The sequence below is a fragment of the Anastrepha ludens genome, chromosome 3, assembly GCF_028408465.1.
Source record: "Anastrepha ludens isolate Willacy chromosome 3, idAnaLude1.1, whole genome shotgun sequence".
NCBI lineage: Eukaryota > Metazoa > Arthropoda > Insecta > Diptera > Tephritidae > Anastrepha > Anastrepha ludens.
In genome coordinates this window covers 35,466,049-35,488,368 of record NC_071499.1, presented here as the reverse complement: position 1 = coordinate 35,488,368, position 22,320 = coordinate 35,466,049, and the positions used below count along the sequence as shown (strand labels likewise).

General features: G+C 39.6%; 2 protein-coding genes across 8 annotated transcripts in view; one reads left to right on the top strand and one right to left on the bottom strand.

Annotated features, from left to right (window-relative positions):
- Positions 1–2,022, top strand: part of LOC128857409 (dual specificity protein kinase splA) — a 164,020-nt gene extending 161,998 nt beyond the window's left edge. For all 3 annotated transcript variants that reach the window (XM_054093166.1, XM_054093164.1, XM_054093165.1), the window contains 2 exons: positions 568–757; positions 837–2,022. In XM_054093166.1, coding sequence (XP_053949141.1) covers positions 568–757; positions 837–1,712 — 1,066 coding nt within the window. In that variant the 3' untranslated portion in view covers positions 1,713–2,022. The remainder of the gene's footprint in view (positions 1–567; positions 758–836) is intronic.
- Positions 2,023–7,275: 5,253 nt separating this feature from the next.
- The window catches only part of LOC128857408 (F-BAR and double SH3 domains protein 2), a 190,568-nt gene continuing 175,523 nt past the window's right edge, over positions 7,276–22,320 (bottom strand). For 2 of the 5 annotated variants that reach the window (XM_054093159.1, XM_054093161.1), the window contains exons 2-7: positions 13,670–15,667; positions 13,332–13,417; positions 13,038–13,263; positions 12,217–12,966; positions 8,985–9,095; positions 7,276–8,884 (exon numbers count right to left, since the gene is read on the bottom strand). In XM_054093159.1, coding sequence (XP_053949134.1) covers positions 8,138–8,884; positions 8,985–9,095; positions 12,217–12,966; positions 13,038–13,263; positions 13,332–13,417; positions 13,670–15,556 — 3,807 coding nt within the window. In that variant the 5' untranslated portion in view covers positions 15,557–15,667 and the 3' untranslated portion in view covers positions 7,276–8,137. Of the gene's footprint in view, positions 8,885–8,984; positions 9,096–12,216; positions 12,967–13,037; positions 13,264–13,331; positions 13,418–13,669; positions 15,668–18,075; positions 18,171–22,320 lie in introns of those variants that run through there. The other 3 variants (XM_054093162.1, XM_054093163.1, XM_054093160.1) reach the window with 2 other exon arrangements.

Sequence of the window (22,320 nt, the reverse complement as noted above, 5' to 3'; positions counted from 1 at the left end):
GAAAATTTAATAAAGTATACACCAGAAGTATCGCGGATACTTAGAAAAGATTACAATAAAGTTCCAATGATTTTAAGTGGCGATTTTAACGTAAATTTTGCATTGGACACTGCGGTTCCTTTAATTGACTTTCTCAATACAACATTCAATTTAAAAATGTGTAACAATCGCACTGAATCGACAACACGATCAAAAACAACAATTGACGCGGTATTTCAAAGATATGTTGACAACATCGAAACCAAAGCATTTGTATCATATTTAAGCTATCATAAGCCACTCGTATCATTTGTTGAAATTGAAAACATTGAGGATAAATAATAATAAAATGAAGAAAATAAAATATGAGCTTTATAGCAATATAAACCTATAATTATTCCGCTCCTAATGCTGATTTCGTCTCATTCTCTCTCAGTTTGTTTTACGAAAGGTTTCACTTCTATCGTGTCTAACCGTTAGACTGGTATTTTTTTTTTTTATGGTTTTATTGAGTACGAGAATATGAAAATGACTATTTAATTTGATTTAATGTCTATTTAATTTTAAATTTTTTTTTTTGTTTTACAGGAGTACCAATAGCAGTCTGAAGAACTCAGAGCGCAATTTAAAGGACAGCGTCGCATACATAGAAGAGCAGCTGCGTGAATCGGAGAACACCATCGCCGGCATAAGAGCGCAGTTGGAGGAGAGCGAATGGAAAGTTTGCGAGCGCAATGGCGAGCTTGCACTACTCAAATCACAGCTCAAGGAGGCTAATGTAAGTTACCCAACTCTTGTATGCATCCGGTTTCCATTCATTCATAAAATATACCAATGTATCTTTCTCTTTTTCACAGGTTGAAATCACACTGAAGGAGCACGCCATTGTGCATTTGCGTCACGAAAACACCAATGCCGAAACGCAAATCTACGAAAGTCTACAAGAGAACCAGAAAATGACGAAGCAACAAAAACAAGTCGAGCAGCAGCAGGCACGCACCGACAAACAATCCGAAACTGAGCTGAAACAACTGAATAAAATTATTATACTCAAGGATCAAGTAATACTCGCGCTCACCAATGAATTGGCCAAGTTGCGCAAAGAGCTCTCCGACTTGGCTATCTTTCAGGAGTACGGAGAGGAACCCTCCGGTCGCTTCATACGACTCAAACAACAGCTGGATAATCTTACCGACATTTGCAATCGCACGCGTCGGCAAGCGCACAAATCCGACATGAGCGCAGCCGCGTCGAAGGAGAAAGTCATCGACGACACCAATCTCGAGTTGATAATGAATTGTCTTAAGATCGCACCGCCACTGGATGACACCGACGAAAGTGAAAACGAACGCGAGCAAACTAAACAGCTGTGCGCAGAGAAGCGTTTGGCCAAAATGTCGGCCGATATACAGAACTTTGTCTACGGTGCACAAAACCTGCCCGACATCGCTGTTAATCACAATAACCACAAGCCGCTGAAGTACTCCCATTCCAATCCACACAAGCTGGAGGAGTCCACATTGGATACGTTGATCGAAGAGTCGGCCAGCTATGCGGAAGAGATCGGCAAGTTGCGCAAACAGTTGGACGATGTGCGTGTCAATTTCGAGCTGGAGAAGCGGCAGTGGTGTGAGGAGCGCGAAAAGGTGTTGAACTACCAAAAACAATTGCAGGCGCACTATATAAATATGTACCAGAAATTGCGCAGCTTGGAGAGTTCCAATGAGGTTTAGCCATGGCGCGTATATGGATTTCATGCTCGCATCCAGACGTACATCGATTGTTGTTAGTTTGCGAAATGAATGGAAATAGTTTAATTATCATGTTGTTGTTGTAATTTTAAAGGCATACATGGTTTACCATTGTGTTTTATCTTATACCATAAAAGAAAATATTTATTAAAAATGTTATGCACTTAAAGCAACATAAAATAAATGGAATCGGACTGCAATTATTCCATGCACTCTCTCTCTCACACATACACACACATATGTATATTTATAAAAGTGCATATATCCAAATAAAAATTAATTTTCATATACCACATAAATCTGGATGGATTTCATACAGCAGGTGGCGCAAGATCAATCACCCTGTCGGGAGATTTATAATTTTTGCAAATGGTGTCGTGCGTCAATCATATTTGACAGACAAGCAATGGAGCGCGTGAAGGTTAAAACAAAGATTTCCATCACTCAAAATCATTTTTTATTCAGTAAAAAAGTTATTCAAAAACAAAATTGGATGATTAATTTTGCTTACTTTTCTTACTTTTGCACTACGCGGCCAAAGCAATAATAATGATTTTGCTTACTTAAGGGAACCCGGTGATCTAGAAATTTTGAAAAATCGATTCTTCTGTTTTCGATATTTCGAAACTATAGTATCTTAAGAATATACTGTGAAATTTTCCTGCGAAAATTCCCAATATTATAACTTCTACAGCTCATTAACTAGGTCGAGAGCTTCCGCGCGCCTCTGTACCTCTAACTTTGAACTCATTTATCTCGAAACGACTTTTTTCGGCACGGCGGGGATGAAAAACACAACAAAATATTCAACCGAATCACTTGAAATTTGAATATCTTGTTAACAACATCAATGGCTGTCGTCGGAACTAGAATGATAATAATTTCCAATTTTGTACACTAAAAAACTAGTGAAAAAATACCCGATTTTACGAACTTTTTTTCAAAAGCGCGCCATTTTGTCAATTTTTACTTTTTTCGATTTGTTCTAATTTCGACCATAACTGCACTCTTTCTGATTAAGAATCTTGTTGAATTTTGTGTTTCAGATGAGTAGAAGTCTTGCAATGACCTACGCCATCCAGGTGCAATTAATCGAGAGGGTAATCTTCACCGGCATTTTTATAATAATAAATATTGTTTTTAAAATAAATAAAAATGTTTTTTTTTTATGCTCAATAGATTCAGTAATAACACGAAAAGTTTAAATATCGTTTTCTTAATTTTAAATGGCAAAAAAACATCGTGAAAATAAATGAAGTTTTCGTGCCGGGTCCGCTTAAGGTCTCTGTGGTAGCCGAGTGTGTTTGTGCATTACTACCAAGGAGGAAACCCACTGCGATGGGTGATACAATTTTTTTTTATAAAAAGGCTAATGGCAAAGATCCGAGTGTACTCCTGCTATGAAAAATCTCCTCATAAACATATCTGCCCTTGGGAGGCGCCATAATATTGGCACATAATCAAGCTACACACTACAAATTAGAGGAGGAGTACAGCCAAACCCGCACTAAAAGGTGTAAGGGCCAATTATAAAGGATGGTAAAATTTGAAGGGCCGATCTTGCATGTGAACCACACGCCAAGTTTCTTTCAGCATTTAATTTGACATTTTTCAATTCCAGACCAATTCAATTTGAACGAGGGAAAGATACACAATCGAGCAACGCGTTAAAGTTATTCAGGCGTATTATGAAAACGGGCGTTCAAATCAAAATGCATATCGCACACTTCATCTTCAGTGATGAGGCACTTTTTCACCGTGGATTCGTCAATAAGCAGAATTGCCGCATTTGGGCGAATGATAATCGAAGAATGATTGCCGAAAAACCAATGTACCCACAAAGAGTGACTGTTTGGTGCCTTTTATGGGGGGCGGCATCATTGGGCCGTATTTTTTCCAAAATGAGGCCGGTCCGGCAGTTACTGTGAATATTGTTTGCTATCGTGAGATGATAACGTACTTTTTATGGCCCGAATTGGAAGATATGGATGTGGACGATATGTGGTTTCAACAGGACGGTGCCAATTGTCACACGGATTTAGCATTTAGTCTAATTTATTTTCGCACAAATGGTCTAAAACTGTTATGTGGTCAATCTTTAACTCCTGTGCGATGCTACAACTACTAACTTGCCGTTCAACTTCGATTATTTCTGTGATTTTATCGAATTTTTGAAATTCTCGACATTTTCTTTAACATCAAAAATGCCCGCACGGAATCAAAATTACACGTAATTAGTTTCACAGTTTCAGCGGCCTGGCTTGCATTTTCGCCTTTATCAAAGAAAAGCTGAAAAATGTACGGAGTCCCTCTTCTATTGCTAAGGGGTCTCGTGGCCGAAAATTTAGGGTATTTTCAGGAATTTTTTTACAATAAAAAAATGAAAAACGATATTCAAATTTCTTAGGCTTTTTATTTAACTTATTTTACATACAAAAATGAAAAAAAAAATGTTTACTTTTAAAAATGCTGCTGAAGTTGACACTCCCGAATAAAGGGACCTGGGCGATGTTGTCCAGTTTGGCTCTTCTATTTATCTGAAACACTAAAACCCAAAAAATTGTTAATCAGTATGACTGTAGCTATATCCCATACTAGAATAAAAATAAAAAAAATTGGCAAAATGGCGCAGTTTTGGATTTGACTCTCTAAAAATCGTTTTTTTTTTTAATTTTTTAATCAAAAAAATACGAAATAATTGAAATATTAATATGACTCTAGTACGGGCGAAAGCCATTGATGTTGTGAACAACATATTAAACTTTCAGACGATTTGATTGAGCACTTTTTTTTTTTTTGACAACAGCAGGCCGAAAAAAGTAGTTTTGAGATAATTGAGTTTAAAGATTTGACCATTTAAATGCGACCATTAATGCCGCGGCGTGACGGATCTGACTCTACCTGGTGAAACGGCTGTAGAATCCAAAAATTTTACAGTATATTATTAAAGGCTATGCTTTCGAAATATCAGAACAAATATCGGTTTTTTGAAAATTCTAGACCACCGAGATCTCTTAACACCCTGCAACTCGCAACTGAATGAAACAAACCAAAAACAGCAAAATAATTTGTTTAGTTGGTTGGTTGGCTTAAGTGGTGATTCTTCCAGAATCCAACTATCGCCGTTTTGTTGCCACATCCTCGTTACCAACTTGTTTGCCAGTTATTTTCAGCATGACTATATCCAGTCTGTGCGGTTTAGGAACCTTATCAGGTTGTTTACATATAAGCCAGACAGCTGTTCCAGACTCTCGAACAGCGGTCGGCCCAGGGTTAACATCCTGTCCTTCCATAGGGCAGGGCATTCGCAGAGGAAATGGTCTGGTCTTTTCGTCTGGTCTCTCCATCTGCGATTCGGAGGTATTTTAGGGAAATTGCACTCTTGACTGTACCTAGTGGTGTGAATACTGATTCTGCAAGAGCGTTATTCAAGGCAGATCCCCTTCTTGCCAGTTCATCTGCTTTTTCATTGCCTTCAATGCTCCGATATACCGGGACCCAGATTAAGGTAACTTGTGAGGCTAGTCCTGCTTTGTTCCACTACTTTAGAGATTGTTGTAGCTGAACCCAGTGCCTGTATTTCAGCTTAGCTATCCGAAAGTATAGCGATATTGCCCTTAAAAGAGGGATCTGCGATTAGTAGCCTACAGGCTTCCCCAATTGCCAGTATTTCCGCCTGAAAGACACTGCTTGTAAATATTAGGGAGATGCACAGATATTTCAGTTTAAGGTGTATGAGAATATACAGTGGGGAACAAAACTGAGTACATGTTCGAAGACTTTGCACAAAAATGCCCACAGAATGAAAACGATCAAAGCAAATGAAACAATTTTTTTTCTTTATTCAATAACAAATAATTAACAAAATTTCATAATTAAACAAAAAAAAGAATATTCCATAAACCGTACAAAAATAAAAAATGAATGGTACTCGTATGTACTCAGCTTTGCACTTTTTGAAAGTGCAATTTCGTTGGCTTTTTTTAATACTTGGTCCATAGACCTTTATTTTTTATGACTGAAAGAATACGTCTAGACATACTTTTTACCAAATTATGCAAAATGTCGTGGGGAATTTTCTTCCATTCATAGTTTATTCTTTGCCATAACATGTCGAGGTTAGTGGGAGGAGTATCATATTGTCCCAACCGTCGCTTCACTATTGACCACAAGTTCTCAATCGGATTGAGGTCGGGACTTTCTGGCGGCCATTCCATTAACTTAAAACTTTGAGTCGTAAGCCATTCCTTAACCACCTTTGCTGTATGCTTGGGGTCTCCGTCCTGCTGAAATGTAAATTCAGCTGACTGATATGCGCATACGTTCACAAAGCTGGTAAGATGGGTTTGAAGAATAGTCAGGTAGTCCTCCTTTTTCATTATGCCATCTATTTTTACTAAGGGACCAAGCTTCCACCACGTAAAGCAACACCACGCCATAACATTGCCGCCTCCGTGCTTGACGGTTTCCTTTATATGGCGTCTTTGCAATGATTCGCCTGGACGCTGCCAGCAATATTGGTTCCCGTCGGACTGGTAGCGGTTAAATTTTGACTCATCTGACCAAATAACTTTTTTCCAGTCGTCTATGGTCCAGTCTCGGTGTTTTTTTTGGCAAATTTTAAACGAGCCTGAACATTTTTTTTAGATAATGCCGGTTTTTTCTTTTTGATCTCAGCGACGTATACGATTTTTTGAAGGGCTCTCCTTGTTGTCCATCGACTAACATTTTTGCCAATAGCAGCCGCAGCATCTTTTGGTGTTAGCTGAGGGTCTCTCTTCAAGTTTGTGACTATGAGCCTTGCGTCACCATTTTTTAAAAGTCGTGGGCGTCCACCAGAATTTTTTTAGAGGCAACTCCACACCTTTTCTGCACTCTAATTACCACCGACTGACTAATATTTAAAGCCTTTGCAATTTTTCGAGACGAAGAGCCTTGTTCTGTTAGGCACTTGATATTATTCTCAACATCAAACGGAATTTTTTTCATTTTTGTTAAATTTTAGGAACACTTCAAATATTAATGCAATTGATTGCACTGATCTCACCGAAAGACTAAAATAAAATAAGTTACATATTTCTTTCTTTTTGGGATGATTTTGCTGCTTGATAACTGTAAATCAAGATGCATTCGGTGATAACATAGCTAAAAATAGAAATGTTCAAAACTGAGTACATGCGAGTTGTTTTTGGTTTTCATTTTTTTTCATCATTCTTCTGATTTTTTATTTCTCTTTCACTGAAATGTATTCTGAATTGATACAGCAAAATTAAAAAAAAAATGTTTCATTTGCTTTGATCGTTTTCATTCTGTGGGCATTTTTTTACAAAGTCTTCGAACATGTACTCAGTTTTGCTCCCCACTGTATATGCCAGCTCCAACACCAAAATTCAGTTTGTTTAGTTAGTTCGGTAAAAACCCTACGAACTTCTTCACCAACCCAGTACCTACATATGTAAAGAATCAAAGCTTCGCAATAAGTCGCGCTGCCATTATGTTCGCCGCCACTTTACACACCCCTTTTCGTATTTAAGTTTTCTGCAGATTTCAATTATTTCAAAGAATACATTTTATTTCCAAATCTAAAAGTAAATACATTTATAAGTGTTAATATACGTTAACTGTACTGTATCAGAACAAGATTTCAATTCCAAAAAATTGATTGCAAGCACTTTTTCTTTGCACTCCGTTATGCCGCGCCTATTGCTTTGCTGCAGGTATGCATGAATACGTATGACTACATACATACATACACACATACATATTTACATATATTATTGACGTGGGACTTAGTTGATTATTCGCTTCATTAAGTATAAATACATACACATACACAGTAAGTAATTCAATTTAACAACTTAAAACTTAGCAAACTAACTACTTTTTAAAATAAACATTTCAAAGAAAGAAATTCAATAAGATTCCATATAATATACGTACTCGTATTTTATAAATTATTGACGAATCGAGTTCGTTAGCTCGCACGCCGCACTCGGCGTCTACTACTACTTTTATATTATTTTTATTTTTTATTTATTTCCATTTCATTTTTTTTTTTTTTTGTAAATTTTTCAAGGCATCAATAAGGTATGGTTAATCTTTGCCTGGCATTAATTTGGGTGTGACAGGACACTTTTTATTGTTCTTAACTCAGGGGTTACACCGCATGTAACCCATTTTGGCAGTCGTAGGGAAGACCAGTTATAGCTAAAGAAAAACGAGAGGAATGCGGCGGCACTCGATTTCACACAGAATTCGGGTAAACGCATTTAATTCCACTTTGCGTTTTCAGCCGCCTTCCCTCGTTTACTATGCACGTTTGTCGGTTTCATACTATAGACCAGTTTGTTTGCGCCTCCTTTACTGTACATTTGTAGATAAACCTAATAACAATTAATAACCGAACTTCATGCGAACTCTTCGACATAGGTCGCCGGGAAGATGCCCACATGATTGCCCAAGGCGCCAAGCCACCAGCCATCCTCTTGCTTGGCATGCACTTCGATGATATCGCCCGGCGTCAATTCGAGCTCGTCATATAATTTTGGTGTGTAGCTGTATAGAGCCTTACATCTACTCAGAATTACCGGCGTGCCATTGCTATTACCATTGTGTACCTCTGCCGAGTTCTGGTATACCATCGGCGGTGTCGTCGTCGTCGTCGCTGCCATTCCCGTAGACATCGCCGTTGCGGTGCCATTTGCTAACATTGTGCTTTTCTCTATAATCGCTTTATGCTCTTTGCGTCCCGTACTATTGGTTGTGGTCATTTGCTCATCATCATCATCTTGCGAGCTAAATTCATCAAAATCTGAATCTTGTTGATTGGAACCACCATCGGCCTGTCCACGATCACAATACGGATCATCGATATTCGCTGGTATTGTCTTTGTCTTATCAATGCTAGCAATGCAGAGCTGTGTCTTGTTGCTGAGCGTTTCAATATTGCTCTTGCTGCGATTGAACTTGCGTACGAGTAGATCCTTGCTAAGATCCGTGCAGCTCGCGTTCGATGAGTTGTTCGATTGAGGCACACATTCGTATTCGTTCTCTTGCACAGATGTGCTGTCATCTTGACTCATGCGATCGTTATTCTTCAGCCAGAGTGGTACCTTAAGTACACTCTGTTGGAGGCCGGTGCGATCGCGTGTAACCTGGAAGAGAATGAAAATCAGTATGACGTTTGAGAGTTATTAAATGCACTCGGTTTCAAGCTTAGGAAGACAAACCAAGTTGTGAGCTTCCCGCGGTTACCTGTATATGCTGCGCTAGGGGATGTGATGATCTGGGCTTGTGGTCCAATTCCAAAAGCGCTGAGTGTAGTTTGAAGCGTGCGCCCTCTAAATAGGTCAGCATCGATCGAATCTGCAAAATGGGAAATTAAATTATATCTCAATATATTTAAGTTTTAATGCTTTTCTTTCTCCCTATTAGCAGTAAGGAGGCCGCCGTAGCTGAATGGGTTGGTGCGTGACTACTATTCGGTAGTGCGTAGGCTCAAAACTTCGTGCATGAAACCCCAAAATGATAGAAAAAGATTTTTTCTAATAGCGATCGTTCCTCGATAGGCAATGACAAACCTCCCAGTTGCCGTTCGGAATCGGCTTTAAACTGTAGGTCCTTCCATTTGTGGAGCAACAGTAAGACGCATGCCGCAAATAAGAGGAAGAGCTCGGCCAAACACCTAACAGCAGCTTATTTCATTTTTTATTAGCAACAAGAAATCCAAATATTTCAGAAGAAAAATTCTTCTAAAGAATCGGTGTTGATTGACTACCCCTAAGTGCTAAGTTCTGCGGTCTGGTTTATACAACCAAAATGTTAAATCGTCTATTCCTTGATTCCAAAATGAGTTAGAAATCCATGTAGATTAAGTCCGGAACGAGCAAGACATGCTTACAGAGTCTTAAACATGCGCATGACCCGAGAGTTCATTATCAACTCGGTTAAGTTTTTCTCGGCCAAGGATATCAAGATATAGCGAGCCATTGCCAATAAATTCGCGGCAAGGCACAGCCGCCCTTTACATCACGACAGTCAGTTCTACAATACCGGAGCAGTCCGACTTTATAAGTTCTGATAGGGAATACAACCTAGGCCAGTAGGTTTGTCAACAAAAATAAAAGATAAAAAAGACAGCGCTTTGTGTACTGCGGGAATTGCAGGGAAAATATAGCCTCCTCGAGGAAAATTCCCTTAAAGAATAAATTTTGTTCGACTTCATAAAGAACACAACCGCAAAAATAAAAATACATGATTTATCTAGAAAAAGGTTGGAATATTAACCAATCGATGGCTGGCATATTTGCAAAATCTTGAACATGCACGTAAATTTAGAGGCCCGAAAACTACGCGGATTACTCTGAACTCGCTAATCTTCGCAGACGAGGCAGATGCTTATCTCAGCTTCGAGGTACATATGTATGAGACTATAACCGAGCTAGCAGAATGGGTTGATGCGTGACTGAAAGCATTTGCTAGTGCCCAGGCTCGAAACCTCAGGCGGCAACGGCGATCGCTCCTCGGCAGGCAATGGCAAGCTTCTGGCATGAAAATGCTCCGCATAAAAAAACTACCATCTGCCATTCGGACAAACTGTAGGTTGCTCCATTTGTGGAACAACATCAAAACGCACACCACAAATAGGAGGATTTCGGCCAAACGTCCAAAAAAGGTGCAAGCGCCAATGTAGCAGCTAGCAGCTGTGGACAAGTCGGAGACATATTATGAAAGATATGGGCCAATGACTAGATGACCCAATAGTGCACAGAAAGCAGTGAGTTTTATGGATGTAATGGCATCTTCTTTGAGATTTTTTTTTAACAGCTTCTTTATTTTATCTACTCAAGTCGATTGAATCAAAAATTACTACTCATCGGCCGTCAATGGACTTAACGAACCGTAAGTTCAAGAAGGTGCGCAAAACATTCTGAGCGCCAGCCACTTGTAAAATACGATAAACGTAGGCAAAAAGTACACGACGAAGACCTCTAGAATTTGTGCATATCTGGAACAAGTTCGATTTGATTGCGAGATAAAAGGACTCTCACAAACCTTAAGATGACAGTAAACAATTTTTTGGCTTACCATTTGAAGCATAATAATGTAGGTAGGTAGGTTAGATGGCAAGAGTACCCCAGGTACTCTACAAGTAGCACTTACGTGCCGTTTTGATACCATAATGTGGACCACTGCCTGCGAAAAAATTTAAGGAAGAGAAAACCGTCTACAGCCCTCCAGTGCTGTTGATATTCTTCAAGTCATCCCCAAAGGGCACGCTAAGGAATCTCAAGCACCTAGCCGCCAGAGCCGGACATTTGCAGAGAAAGTGTTCCACAGTCTCTTTCTCTGCAGGATCCCCACAGCTTCTGCAATAGGGGTTGTAGGGAATTCCAAGCTTCCCCGCATGACTACCGATCACCCAGTGACCAGTGAACACCGCCATGAGTTTGGAAATTGAATGGCGAGGTACTCCCATCACCTTAAGGGTTCTGTTTATATCGTATTGAGGCCATAATAAACTAGCATCAAAATGCTTTAGTTCGGGATCCGTGGGAGATGGTAATTTATTGAGCCTACTGCAAGATGAAGTTACCTTATAGGTTAGTCAATGTAGGAAGTACTGAGCAATGTTACCATAATACTTCATTTCATCTTTAATGGTGTTAGACCCTTGGGAAATTAGCGGCCTTTCTCTTAAAACTTAGTAGGAAGGACCTGAGAGCACCCGTGTTCAGCATATGGCTACCATGGGAGTCATTGACTTGCCGGGAAAACGATGACACCAGAGCATTTTCTCTATAACTGTCCGGCGTTTTCTAGAATCAAGTTTCGGCTGATGGGGTGCGATGTACTGAGTATATATTCCAGATATCTTACGATGTTTAATGAATTCAAAAGATTCGCGGAAGAGTGACCTCAAACCAATTTTTCCATCTTACCATCCATACTGTCTATCTGCCATCTATGTCTGTGTCTCTATTCCTTCCACTGTAATCTATCCGGGTGTAGTACAATGGTCTTGCTGACTGAGTACTCGGACTTGTCCCACTCCCCACGAATCTAATCTACATCTTTGGAAAACTTTGATAAGCATAAATTCAGATTCTACTTTTTAATTTTCGGACTCCGCTTGCAAATAGAGGACCCTACACCTAAATGCCGTTTTTTGTAGTAGTGCACAAAAGTACTCCAAGCTTTTCCATTATCTCTCATTCACAGATCTTTTTCATCAATTGATCTTTCAAGATGGGAGAGAATATCGAAAACATGACTACCGAATATTAAGCAAAGTGTAGGTCGGAAAAACGAATAAATTTCTCAAGACCAACAGGTACACGTTTGCTCAGATAATTAAACCACTTTATCTCTTTCCATTATCCGCAACATTTCTTATACTAAATTCCTTTTTGTTAAACCCACAGTAGTTGCAAAATTGGCATAAAAGAACCAGTCAGTAAATATGCGATATTTAGATGACACTCACATGATACAACTTGTCGGTGATATTCTGATTGTCCTGATTGTTCAGCGATTTCGAAAGTCCCTTCAATCCGTTTCTTGAACGCCTTTCACGCTCCAAGTCGGCCTTGACCAGTTGCAGCAACTTGATGAGTGCATGCTTGCGTCTCTCCCGATTCATAGCCAAAGTGGTGTGTTCACAATAGAAATCAGGCAATAATTGTTCGCTGGGGCCCTCGGAATTGCGGCGTATATTCTTTACCACTTGCATATCTTTTGACACATTACAAGCATCTACTTGCGGCTGCAGACGTTGCATTAAACCATCCAAAATCGGATTCATATTGGATGTTAGACCTGAATAGTTCGCTATAAAATTTTTCATATTAACCAAACGCTGATTTTCGATATTCTGCAGCAGCGAGGAGCCACGCAACACGGCCATTTCCCAATCGACACGAGCGCGTTCGGCCCGTATACAGAGCGTATAGTATTCGACATCGGCACGCTTCACAGCCTCCTCGGCTTTCTTGCGTTTGCTATCCAATTTGGCACAATCCTTTTCGGCTGATCTGATCTCTTTTTCGGCAGCAAGTTTGTTGGGACCCTGATGTAGCAATGCAATGGACGGAGATTTTTGTATTCGTACATCCAGCAGAGCATCTTGCAGCTTTTCATTTTCGCGTGCTGCTGTGTGTGAAGACTTCTTGGCCTTGGCCTCGCTGACACGCCATTCGGCTAGCGTGCGAGCCGCCTTGTCGACATTGCTCTCAACCTATTTGGGTAAGGAGAGGGAAAAGTTATTAATGAAGTATTTGGGAGCAATTTTCTATAACTGATACGCACCGACTTTCTGGTTTTGTGATGTGCCTCGATAATATTTTTAAGTGGTTTGACAATTTCGTCTGTGAGTGATGCTGATAATTGGCGATGGATGTCACTGCGATTCTCCATTTCGGTAGCCACACCACGCCAAGCATCAGCAATGCTGCCGGGCAATTCACGGCAGGCTTTGTTCAATTTGTTGGCCATTTTCGAGAGAGATTTTGAGTATAAAGTTTCACACTCAACTCTGTGAAAGTGCAGTCAATTAAAATAAAGAATTTGGAGAATCTAAGAACAGGAAATAAAATAACCTACCTTTCTTGTAATATCATTATAAGCTCCTTTCCGAAGTCGCCACCTTGCTTCACGTAACGTCGCAGTTCTTCGAAACCATTTTGGCCCTGAAAGTGTAAACAACAAATATTTTTAATATTTCTGATTGTAAGATGGTGCCTAAACTTGCTTGGAAACCACAACACGAATGTATTTTTATAAATATAAATATACTTAAAAATGCCATAATTTTAAATGAATTTAGCCGACTGGCGATATGACCGCCGCCTTAGATTGATAGCTTCTTTAGTATTTCCTAAAATGTAGCAGCTGCACAACACAGGACACTTCACTAACCTCTGTCCCAGTTCCCCACTTACCTCTAATAGTTTGGCGCATTTCGTAGCCGTTGATGTCTCATCAGCCGGCCGTTGCGTAACCGAAGACTCTAGATCATTTTCTTGCTCCGCTTCACGTCCACCATCACCTACACCACCACCAACACCACTTCCATCCACCAAATCATCTGTACTCCCAACAAAAGCAGACGTTGGACTAGATATTATTGTTCCAGCCGCGCCGCTAGGTGACTGTATCAAGCTGTTACTGCCGGCACTCGTGTCGCTGTCACGCAACACAGGTACACTCACTCGACTAGCGCCGCCACCACTGCGCAATAACGCGCTACTATGCACCGAAGGTGACTGCCGACACTCGGAATTGTTGAGGCTCATCTTCGAAGTGGCGACGCGTTGTAAGGTCGCCTGCTTCTGCACCACTTCCTTCAACTTCGTACTCTCTTCGCCTAACCAGTTTTTCACGCCATGCCAGCCTTTCCTCAGCTTCTCTTTATTGTTGTTAAAACTGATCAGCCTCGAATTCTTATTCTTCAGAAGCGTAATTCGACGCTCGCTGGGCTTCAGATTGTCGCGATGTTGGCAGTATTCTAAGTCGATTTCCTGGTTGAATTCCTCCGATTCGTTGATCTGACGCGTAATCTCGTTGAGTTCAGCAATGGAGACAAATAAAGTTTGCGTATTCAGACTTTGACAGCTGACAGACTTCAAATCGAACTCTTCAATAGTGCTGGCATTACTGGTCAGACTGTTCTTCGAACCATTTTCATTGACCGACGTGTTGCTGGAGAAAATAACACCACGTCGCTTTCCATTCGTGTGCCGCATGTTCAAAGAGTCCACACTTTTGAAATGATGCTGCTGTGACAGATAGCCCGACACCTTTTGCTCAGCACACATTGGCGTATTCGGATCACTTTGGCATTGTAGTGGCGATAACTCTACCGAAGGCGATGAGTTCTCCTTATCAGCATCGTTATTATCCTCGTAGTCGGAGGGTGCAAGGCTGCACTTGCTGACACCAAAAAGTTCTGGTAAACGCGGCAAATCGTGACAGTTTTCGAGATCTGGAGCAGTCAAGTTCAAATCACAAGTTATCGACGGTGTCTTCTCCAGAAAAATCTGCATTTCAGCACGATGCAAATTCTGCGCTGATTTTGAGTGCTGACGTCGACGCAGTTTAGGTGGTGGCGACGGTATTCTCGGCTTGGGTGGTGATAACACCAACACATCCATACCACGCTGAGTCTCACTGTTCGCAGGTGATTCTGTCGAAGTGGATGACTCATCTTGATGACGCTTACTTTCTGGTACGGGAAATATTGGCACTTGCAGATACGGACGCGAGACCAAACTAGTCGGTACCATCTCATCTGGCGGTCGCTTTGGTGTACTCAAAGCCAGTTCATACTCTTCTTCCTCCTCTTCACCAGCCGGCTCGGCTGGCTCGTCGGTTACAGGCGGCGTACTTAGCGCATCGGCATATACCTCCGTCTCACTGCCTGATGACGGCATATACGGTGAGGAGGAGTGTATATTGATGGTGCGCACCATAGTACTGGGGGCAGCTACACCACCGCCAATCTGGCGCAGGCGCTCCTCACTCACATCGAAACGATCGGCATCCAAAGTTGTGGTCGATATCAAAACGGGTGCACCAATTTCCAAACGATGATCATCGGAATGCGCACCGTTCATATCGTAACTGCCCGAGGCAACTTTCTGTGGCGAACTGCCTTTGCGGCCAGCATTATGGCGACGCGTAATGCGATGACTGAGCGTGGAGTAACGCTTTGTCAACTTGTTGAGTAGGCCACTGGTCGGTAGGGTGCTGTTGCTATTTTCATTGTTGTTGTTGTTATTACTAGCCTCTGTATTTAGTTTGAATTTTTGCGTGCGTAAACGATTCATTTTCCTTACTTCCAACTACTAACCGCTGCCACTAATGCGCATTAATACGCAGATTAAAATGTCCACTTTGGCTGCGACGCTTGTGTTACTTCGAGGGCTGCGCTCATTAACCTTTGAAATTGACGTTCGTAAAAAAATACATGGATATAATGTTGTTTTTGTTACATTTCTACTATTTATTATTATTATTATTTTTTTTTTTGCTACTAAAGTCAACGATGTGCAGAAAATTGAAATTTGTGATGCAAAGTATTGCTGTGGCGCTCATTGAATCATGCGTGCTTATGTGCTCACAAGTAAGTACTTAAGTAATTAATTAAAAGTTGAATTTGAATACTGATAAAAAACTGATAATTCGAATGCTACGTTCTAATTCATTTGTTATTGATGTAACCAGCGGACTCTCATTGAAATAAAGGTCTTTCGAAATCGCAGAACACAGTAAAAAATTGCCTTCTTCTTACACTCAGTACTCATGATTTCTTATCTAATAATCACCGCTACAAGAAGTAACAACCAAATGTACAGTTGGGCGCGAAAAAAAGTGGGTTGAGTACAAAAATTTTATGGTACAAAATTCTGTACTCGAAATTATGATTTTTAAAACCCTGCCGAGCAAAATTCTGTATTAAAAATTATGAAGAAACGAGCGAATTGTATTCACCATTTGCGTAGACTTTATTTGATAGAAATTCTGCGTTTGGAGTGCACTTAATTTTGTGGGCAATAGATTTCATGCCAGAATTTATTTATTTCATATGATTCATGATATTTGCTCCTAGATTATATTTAGGAAACTTAAGGCAGTTAAAATTACAAAAAAAAAAATGATTTGATTTAAATACAATTTATAACCAAGAGCAAATTATTAATAATTCTGAAGTGTGTGATATTTCTCAAAAGCAGTAAGGGGGCAGATACCTGTAAAATTTCGAAAAAAAATGTTTTTTTTTCATAAAATGTTAATATAATCCTTTAAGAATATGCCAAAAAAATGTTTAGAACGTAAATTTAAGTATTTCTTATATTATAAGGCGTTTTTCAATAGGTGCGCTTCAACTTTTTTCCGATAGGGAGGGGAACGACGCAATATTTTTTATTTTTCGCTTGTCATTTGTAAACTTCATTAGTATACATTTCATCATGGAACGCTACACTCTTGAGCAACGATTGCAAATTGTGCAAATTTTTTATGAAAATTTATAAATTTTCCAAAAAATCATCTTCAGTGATGAAGCTCACTTTTGGCTCAATGGCTTTGTCAACAAGCAAAATATGCGTTACTGGGCAGAAAGCAATCCACACGTGATTCTTGAGGCACCGTTGCATCCCGAAAAAATCACTGTTTGGTGCGGTTTACATGCCGGCGGCGTAATTGGTCCATATTTTTTCGTTGACGAGAACCTTCGCCACGTTACTGTGAACGGAAATCGATACCGCGACATGATAAACGATTATTTTTGGCCGCAATTGAATGGTATGGACTTAAACGACATGTGGTTTCGACAGGACGGGGCACAGTGCGGCCGATTCCCAAAAAGCTGGCCAAAAGTCGAAAAAAAAGTTTCTAGATAGAGTTTTTTTGTCTTTGGGTTGGCTACAGTAATGCCTTGAGTAGTGAAAACCGTTCATAGCAACGTCCTGTACCCTAAGTATCCTCTGTATTTTCAGTCGCAACGCGGCCTTCGTTTGAGCATCGTATTACTGTCGATGAATAGTGAAAGTTGTACACATTTGAAAGATTTTGTAATGGAGTAAATTGAACAAAACCAAATGGAATCATCTTCGGAAGGTTAGTAAAATACGAGAAATCTTTAGTACATATCAATACCTCGACACAAAGTTTTTAGCTGCAGCAATACGTAGATACATTTTTTGCAATTTTATAGTAATACAACGCCGTCATAGCTGCTTTGAAACCTATTAAAGGTTACTCAAAAAAGTAATGGTTACTGAATAAAACAAGATTCAGCTGCTACCACTTGCTACCTTGCGACCCCGAAAACATATAAATTTACATGCATCTTGATTATGTTCTAGAATATACGCTATTTCACGAGAGGGGGTGGCCAATAGGGGTGGAAGGGGGTGGACACAACCTCCGATTGTATTTGTGCCATGAAGAAGCTCCTCATAAAAAATATCTGCCGTTCGGAATCGGCTTGAAACTGTAGGTCCCTCCAATTGTGGAACAACATCAAGACGCACAAGTAGGAGGAGGGGCTCGGCCAAACATCCAGAAAGGGTGTACGCTCCATTTATGTATATGTATAGTATATATACATATACATATATACATTTTATTATGATTAATATTTTTTTATACTATTATTATTCAAGGAAACTTTGTTTTAGAAATAAGAAATGTTTGTACATACATATATTTGCAAACTTAACTTAACTCGCATTCATGCAAATAAAAATCTCTTGCATTTGACCGCAAACTCTATTAACTTCTTAGCGCCAGTCGCATGCTGCATGCAAAATTTCTTTGATTTTCAAATTCAACACAAACATACCTCATTCGTAAGAACGCGCAAACGCTTTCAAGTAGCTCCTGCTTGACTAAATGAGTTTTTTTTTTCTTAAACCATTTTCCTAACATTTCACGCATCGAAAAACTAAGCCAAATTCACTTAGCAAGAAACCATATTGAAAAATGTGCAAATAAGTTTAGCTCTTTCACCTTCTCTTCAAAAGCTGCATCACATTTTTATCACACGCACACACATATTCACGTATAAAGTTTAAGTTCTCAATGCCGACTGGCCTCAATCACCTTCAACCCGCGGCACATTCCGCGCATCACACAAGCGGCCGACGCCACCAATTCACTTTGTAGTTGTCATCACTTTACAATAAAGCTTCACTTTGCTATTGTTGTTGTTGTTGTTGTTTGTAGCTTGTGCAGATAATTGAAGAAGAGCAAACAGCAGGTAAAGACTTCAATAGTCAACAAGAAGCCAACTGTCAGCAGTGAGAAATTTAGATTAGTTGCATCGTTGGTGGTGGCAGCAACAGTTGTTAAAGTAGTGGTTGATAGAGTAGTTGTAGTTGCTGCTGCTGTTGCTGTTGTTGTTGTTGCTGTGGTTGCACCGTTTTGTTGGCCTTTTAACCTTTTACGCTGACTGTGGTAATGCATTGGGTCAATTCTTTAGATGCACAGTAGGCCAAACAACAACAATTAGGTGTGTATTTGTTTTATTTTTTTATTTTGTTTCTGCAGTCGTTTGCTTTTAATAGATCCTGTGCTACTCGTAGTAAGTTCACTTGATTTCTTCATTGGTAAGCATTTTTTTTTCTGCCTTCTTTATTCTATTAGTTTTGCGGTCAATTAAAAAAAGAAATAAAATGAAATTACTAATGTTGCTGCTCACTTTTATTACTTTTCACTAGGTTTTTTTGCTTTATTTTATTTTATTTTTTGTTCAGTATGCTTCACATCCACTCAGTTGGTTAGCTTTTGTGACAGTTTGTTTCATTGTTAGGTTTTCTCTTGAGCGGCTTTTGCTTAGTTTTTGCATTTCTGCACTATTTGTTTGTCGGTATTTAACCTGAAAAATTTTCACCCTTTTTTCAGCTGACTTCACTCACTTCTGCAAAGGCAGTTGATGGCCGCAACAAGGCGTTGGAAAAATTGGATGTTTTGCGAGCAATTGAAAATTGTTAAGCGCTCTATACATATGTATTTATATGTATGTATGAGTGTATACGCACCTGTATTTAACTTGTTTTGCTTTATTGACACAATCGCTCAACAAACCAACAAAGCCAATGATTTACCCACCAACCCATCAATCAACCCATTGGTTGAGCTTATCGCCGGTTCATTGACGAAAAACGCTAAATCACTATCATTAATCCCGTAATTTAATTTGCAGAAACCTTACAAATTGAGCTTTTTTTGTTTTAGATAAATGCAGGTGCACGGCCTATCAACTTTGCGATTACTTTTTTGTTTAATTTAGGTCGAGAACACGCTTCGATTAATTCCATATTAGAAAGAAGACGAATTGTTAGGAGCGTAAGCTCTAAATACTACGTTTTAATTGTGCCAAATGAAACGGTTGAAAGCTATTCATATGTATTAAGTTAGGATCTCTTACTCTGAAACTTGCGCTGAAACGTCGGCGATTGAACTCTGCAAAAAAGTACGCTATGGAAACCATTGAAAAACTATAAATATGCCAATAATTCATCCCAAAACTATTCCTGGATATCTCGGAAGCTAATAAATAATTCATATATAATAATTTAAAGTTAAATTTTCCCGCCCGCCCAATTGGTTCAAGTGACGTTTGAAACCTCTTTCGGTAGTTTTCTCTTAATGGACTAAAATCTTCAGGTGTTCGGCGTAAGGGCACTAGCCTGCCATGCCAGAGATTGTAGGTTTGAATCCCACGTAAAGCACGGTCCTCGCCATGTTCGTAATTTACCTACTTTTCCTCTCTCTAAAAACAAAAAAAAATCATTCCTTAAACCCAAAAACGTATCCTTTCCATCCTTACTCCCGCACAATATTCAGCGCATTAATTGCATTGCGGCTACTAAAACAAGCAAAATTCAAAGAAATACACACAGTTACACATTGCATCAGTGGTGCCAGCAAGAGGAAGCGGGCGACCGCGGTAATAGCGCCAACACACGAAATTTAGTGAAGTCCGCAACCATCTGTGCGATCTTTCAGTCAGAAAAATGTAAAACACAGATGGCGCTCCAAGCAGTAAGAAGGCGTTGTTCCTAAGCAAGACTAATAATAGACTAATCACGTTGTTCTTAAGCAACGACAGGTGGGCATTCCCACTACTTAGGACTGGTAGCGGCAGGCTAATCACCTAACCTGTCAGAAATCAAATAGATTAATGAAACCAACGCAAGACAAGTCTTATCGAGGACCTATGCTGCCGAGAGGAGTGAAGAAGGAAATAAAAACAAAAAAAAAAAATCGTCAGGGGTTCTAGAAATGACGTTTGAAACCTCTTTCGGTAGCTATCTTTTAATAGACTAACATCTTCAGGTATTCTAGAAAACATTGAAAAAATAGCAAAGAAATACTTGTCCCTAAATTCGAGCACGACAAGCTGGCAGCCAATAAATCCAGCGGTGCTCATATTGTGAATCTATCCGCAGCTGTTTGTGGATTGTAATTGATTATTTTTTGTTAATTTTGTCTTAAGTAAAATGGGCCCATTGTTTCGTTTTCATTGGAACAAAATATAATATCAGTTTGGAGAGAAAGAAATCCATTATTTTTGCGCAAATGGTTTAAAATTATTTTTTGGTTGATTTTTAGTTTTTGCCTGCTACGGCTACTAACGAGCCGGTCAACTTCGATTATGATTTTATCGACATTTTCTTTAACACCAATAAAGCCTGCAGGGAATCAACGAAACCAAAATTGCACGTAATTTGTTGTTACAGCATCGGCATCATAAATATCATTCACAATTTCGTTGCCTTTATCAAAGAAAAACTGAAAAATGTGCCGAATTTTCTCTTTGTTGGCTTCCATTGTTAACACCCTATAACCCACAACTGAATAGAACAAACAAAAACAGCAAAATGATTTTTTTAATGTGAAATGTCAGCATACATTTTAAATTGTTTTATCGATACCTTAGACAGCTGAGAATGGCATACTGTGTTGACATTACTTTTCAGTAAGGTTTGGGAAGCCATCACGAATCGTTCAAACGTTGAGAAAATTGACTTTGAAATAAGTAAAGTTCATACATTCTGCCAAACAAATATCGGGAGTTGTTTATTTAATAGCCGCGCGTTACACATACAAGTATGTCTATTTTTTTTTTTTTTTTTGCTGGAATGTTGGCACAACTGTCCTCTATAATGTCGCAGAGTTTGAGCCTGGTCTGTCAATTAGCTTGTTTTTGCCATTTAATTAAATCAGTCACTCACAGGTGTGTTCTCCGACTTTCACTATGGATAAAAATAGCGAACAAAGAATTTGTCTTGAATTTTGAACAAGATTTCGTATGCCGAATCGGTGAAAATGTTGCAGAAAGCCTATGGCGAGTGTGCATTATCAAAAACACGGGTCTGCGAGTGGTATAAGGCTTTTGCACAGGGCCGAGAAGTTATGGATGATTTGCCCCGATCTGGTCGCCCATCAACGTCTTCAACGGATGAAAACGTCGACAAAGTCAAGGAAATGGTGCTGGAAAACCATCATTTAAATTTGACGGAGGTAGCTCGTGACATTAGCGTGTCCCACGATTCAATTCATCAATCCATCATTCAACATTTTACACCACCAATTGTGAATGAGACGCTTGGCTGCTCGCCTCGTTCTAACAGCTTTGAATTTATTTCAAAAAAATCATCGGAAGAAGGTGGCTGAAGGCATGCTTGAGCAAGTGGCAAGTGAATTCGAACCCAACGTTTATCCAGCGCATCATAACTGGTGACGAGACGTGGGTTTATGAGTTTGACATGCAAACTGGGCAACAGGCGGCTGAATGGCACTATCCACATGAGTCGAAACCCAAGAAACCACTTCAAATTCGGTCAAAAGTGAAAGTCATGCTACTCGTTTTCTTTGATTATCACGAAGTTGTGCACTCGGAACTCTTTCCAAATGGTTCTACGGCAAATAAAGAATACTATTTGGAAGTTGGGCGACATTTGAGAGAGAATATGCGTAGGAAACGGCCCAATTTGTGGAAAGAAAACTCATTGATCTTGCACCATGATGACGCACCGTCTCACCAGGCTCATATTGTGAACTATTTTTTGACCAAAATATC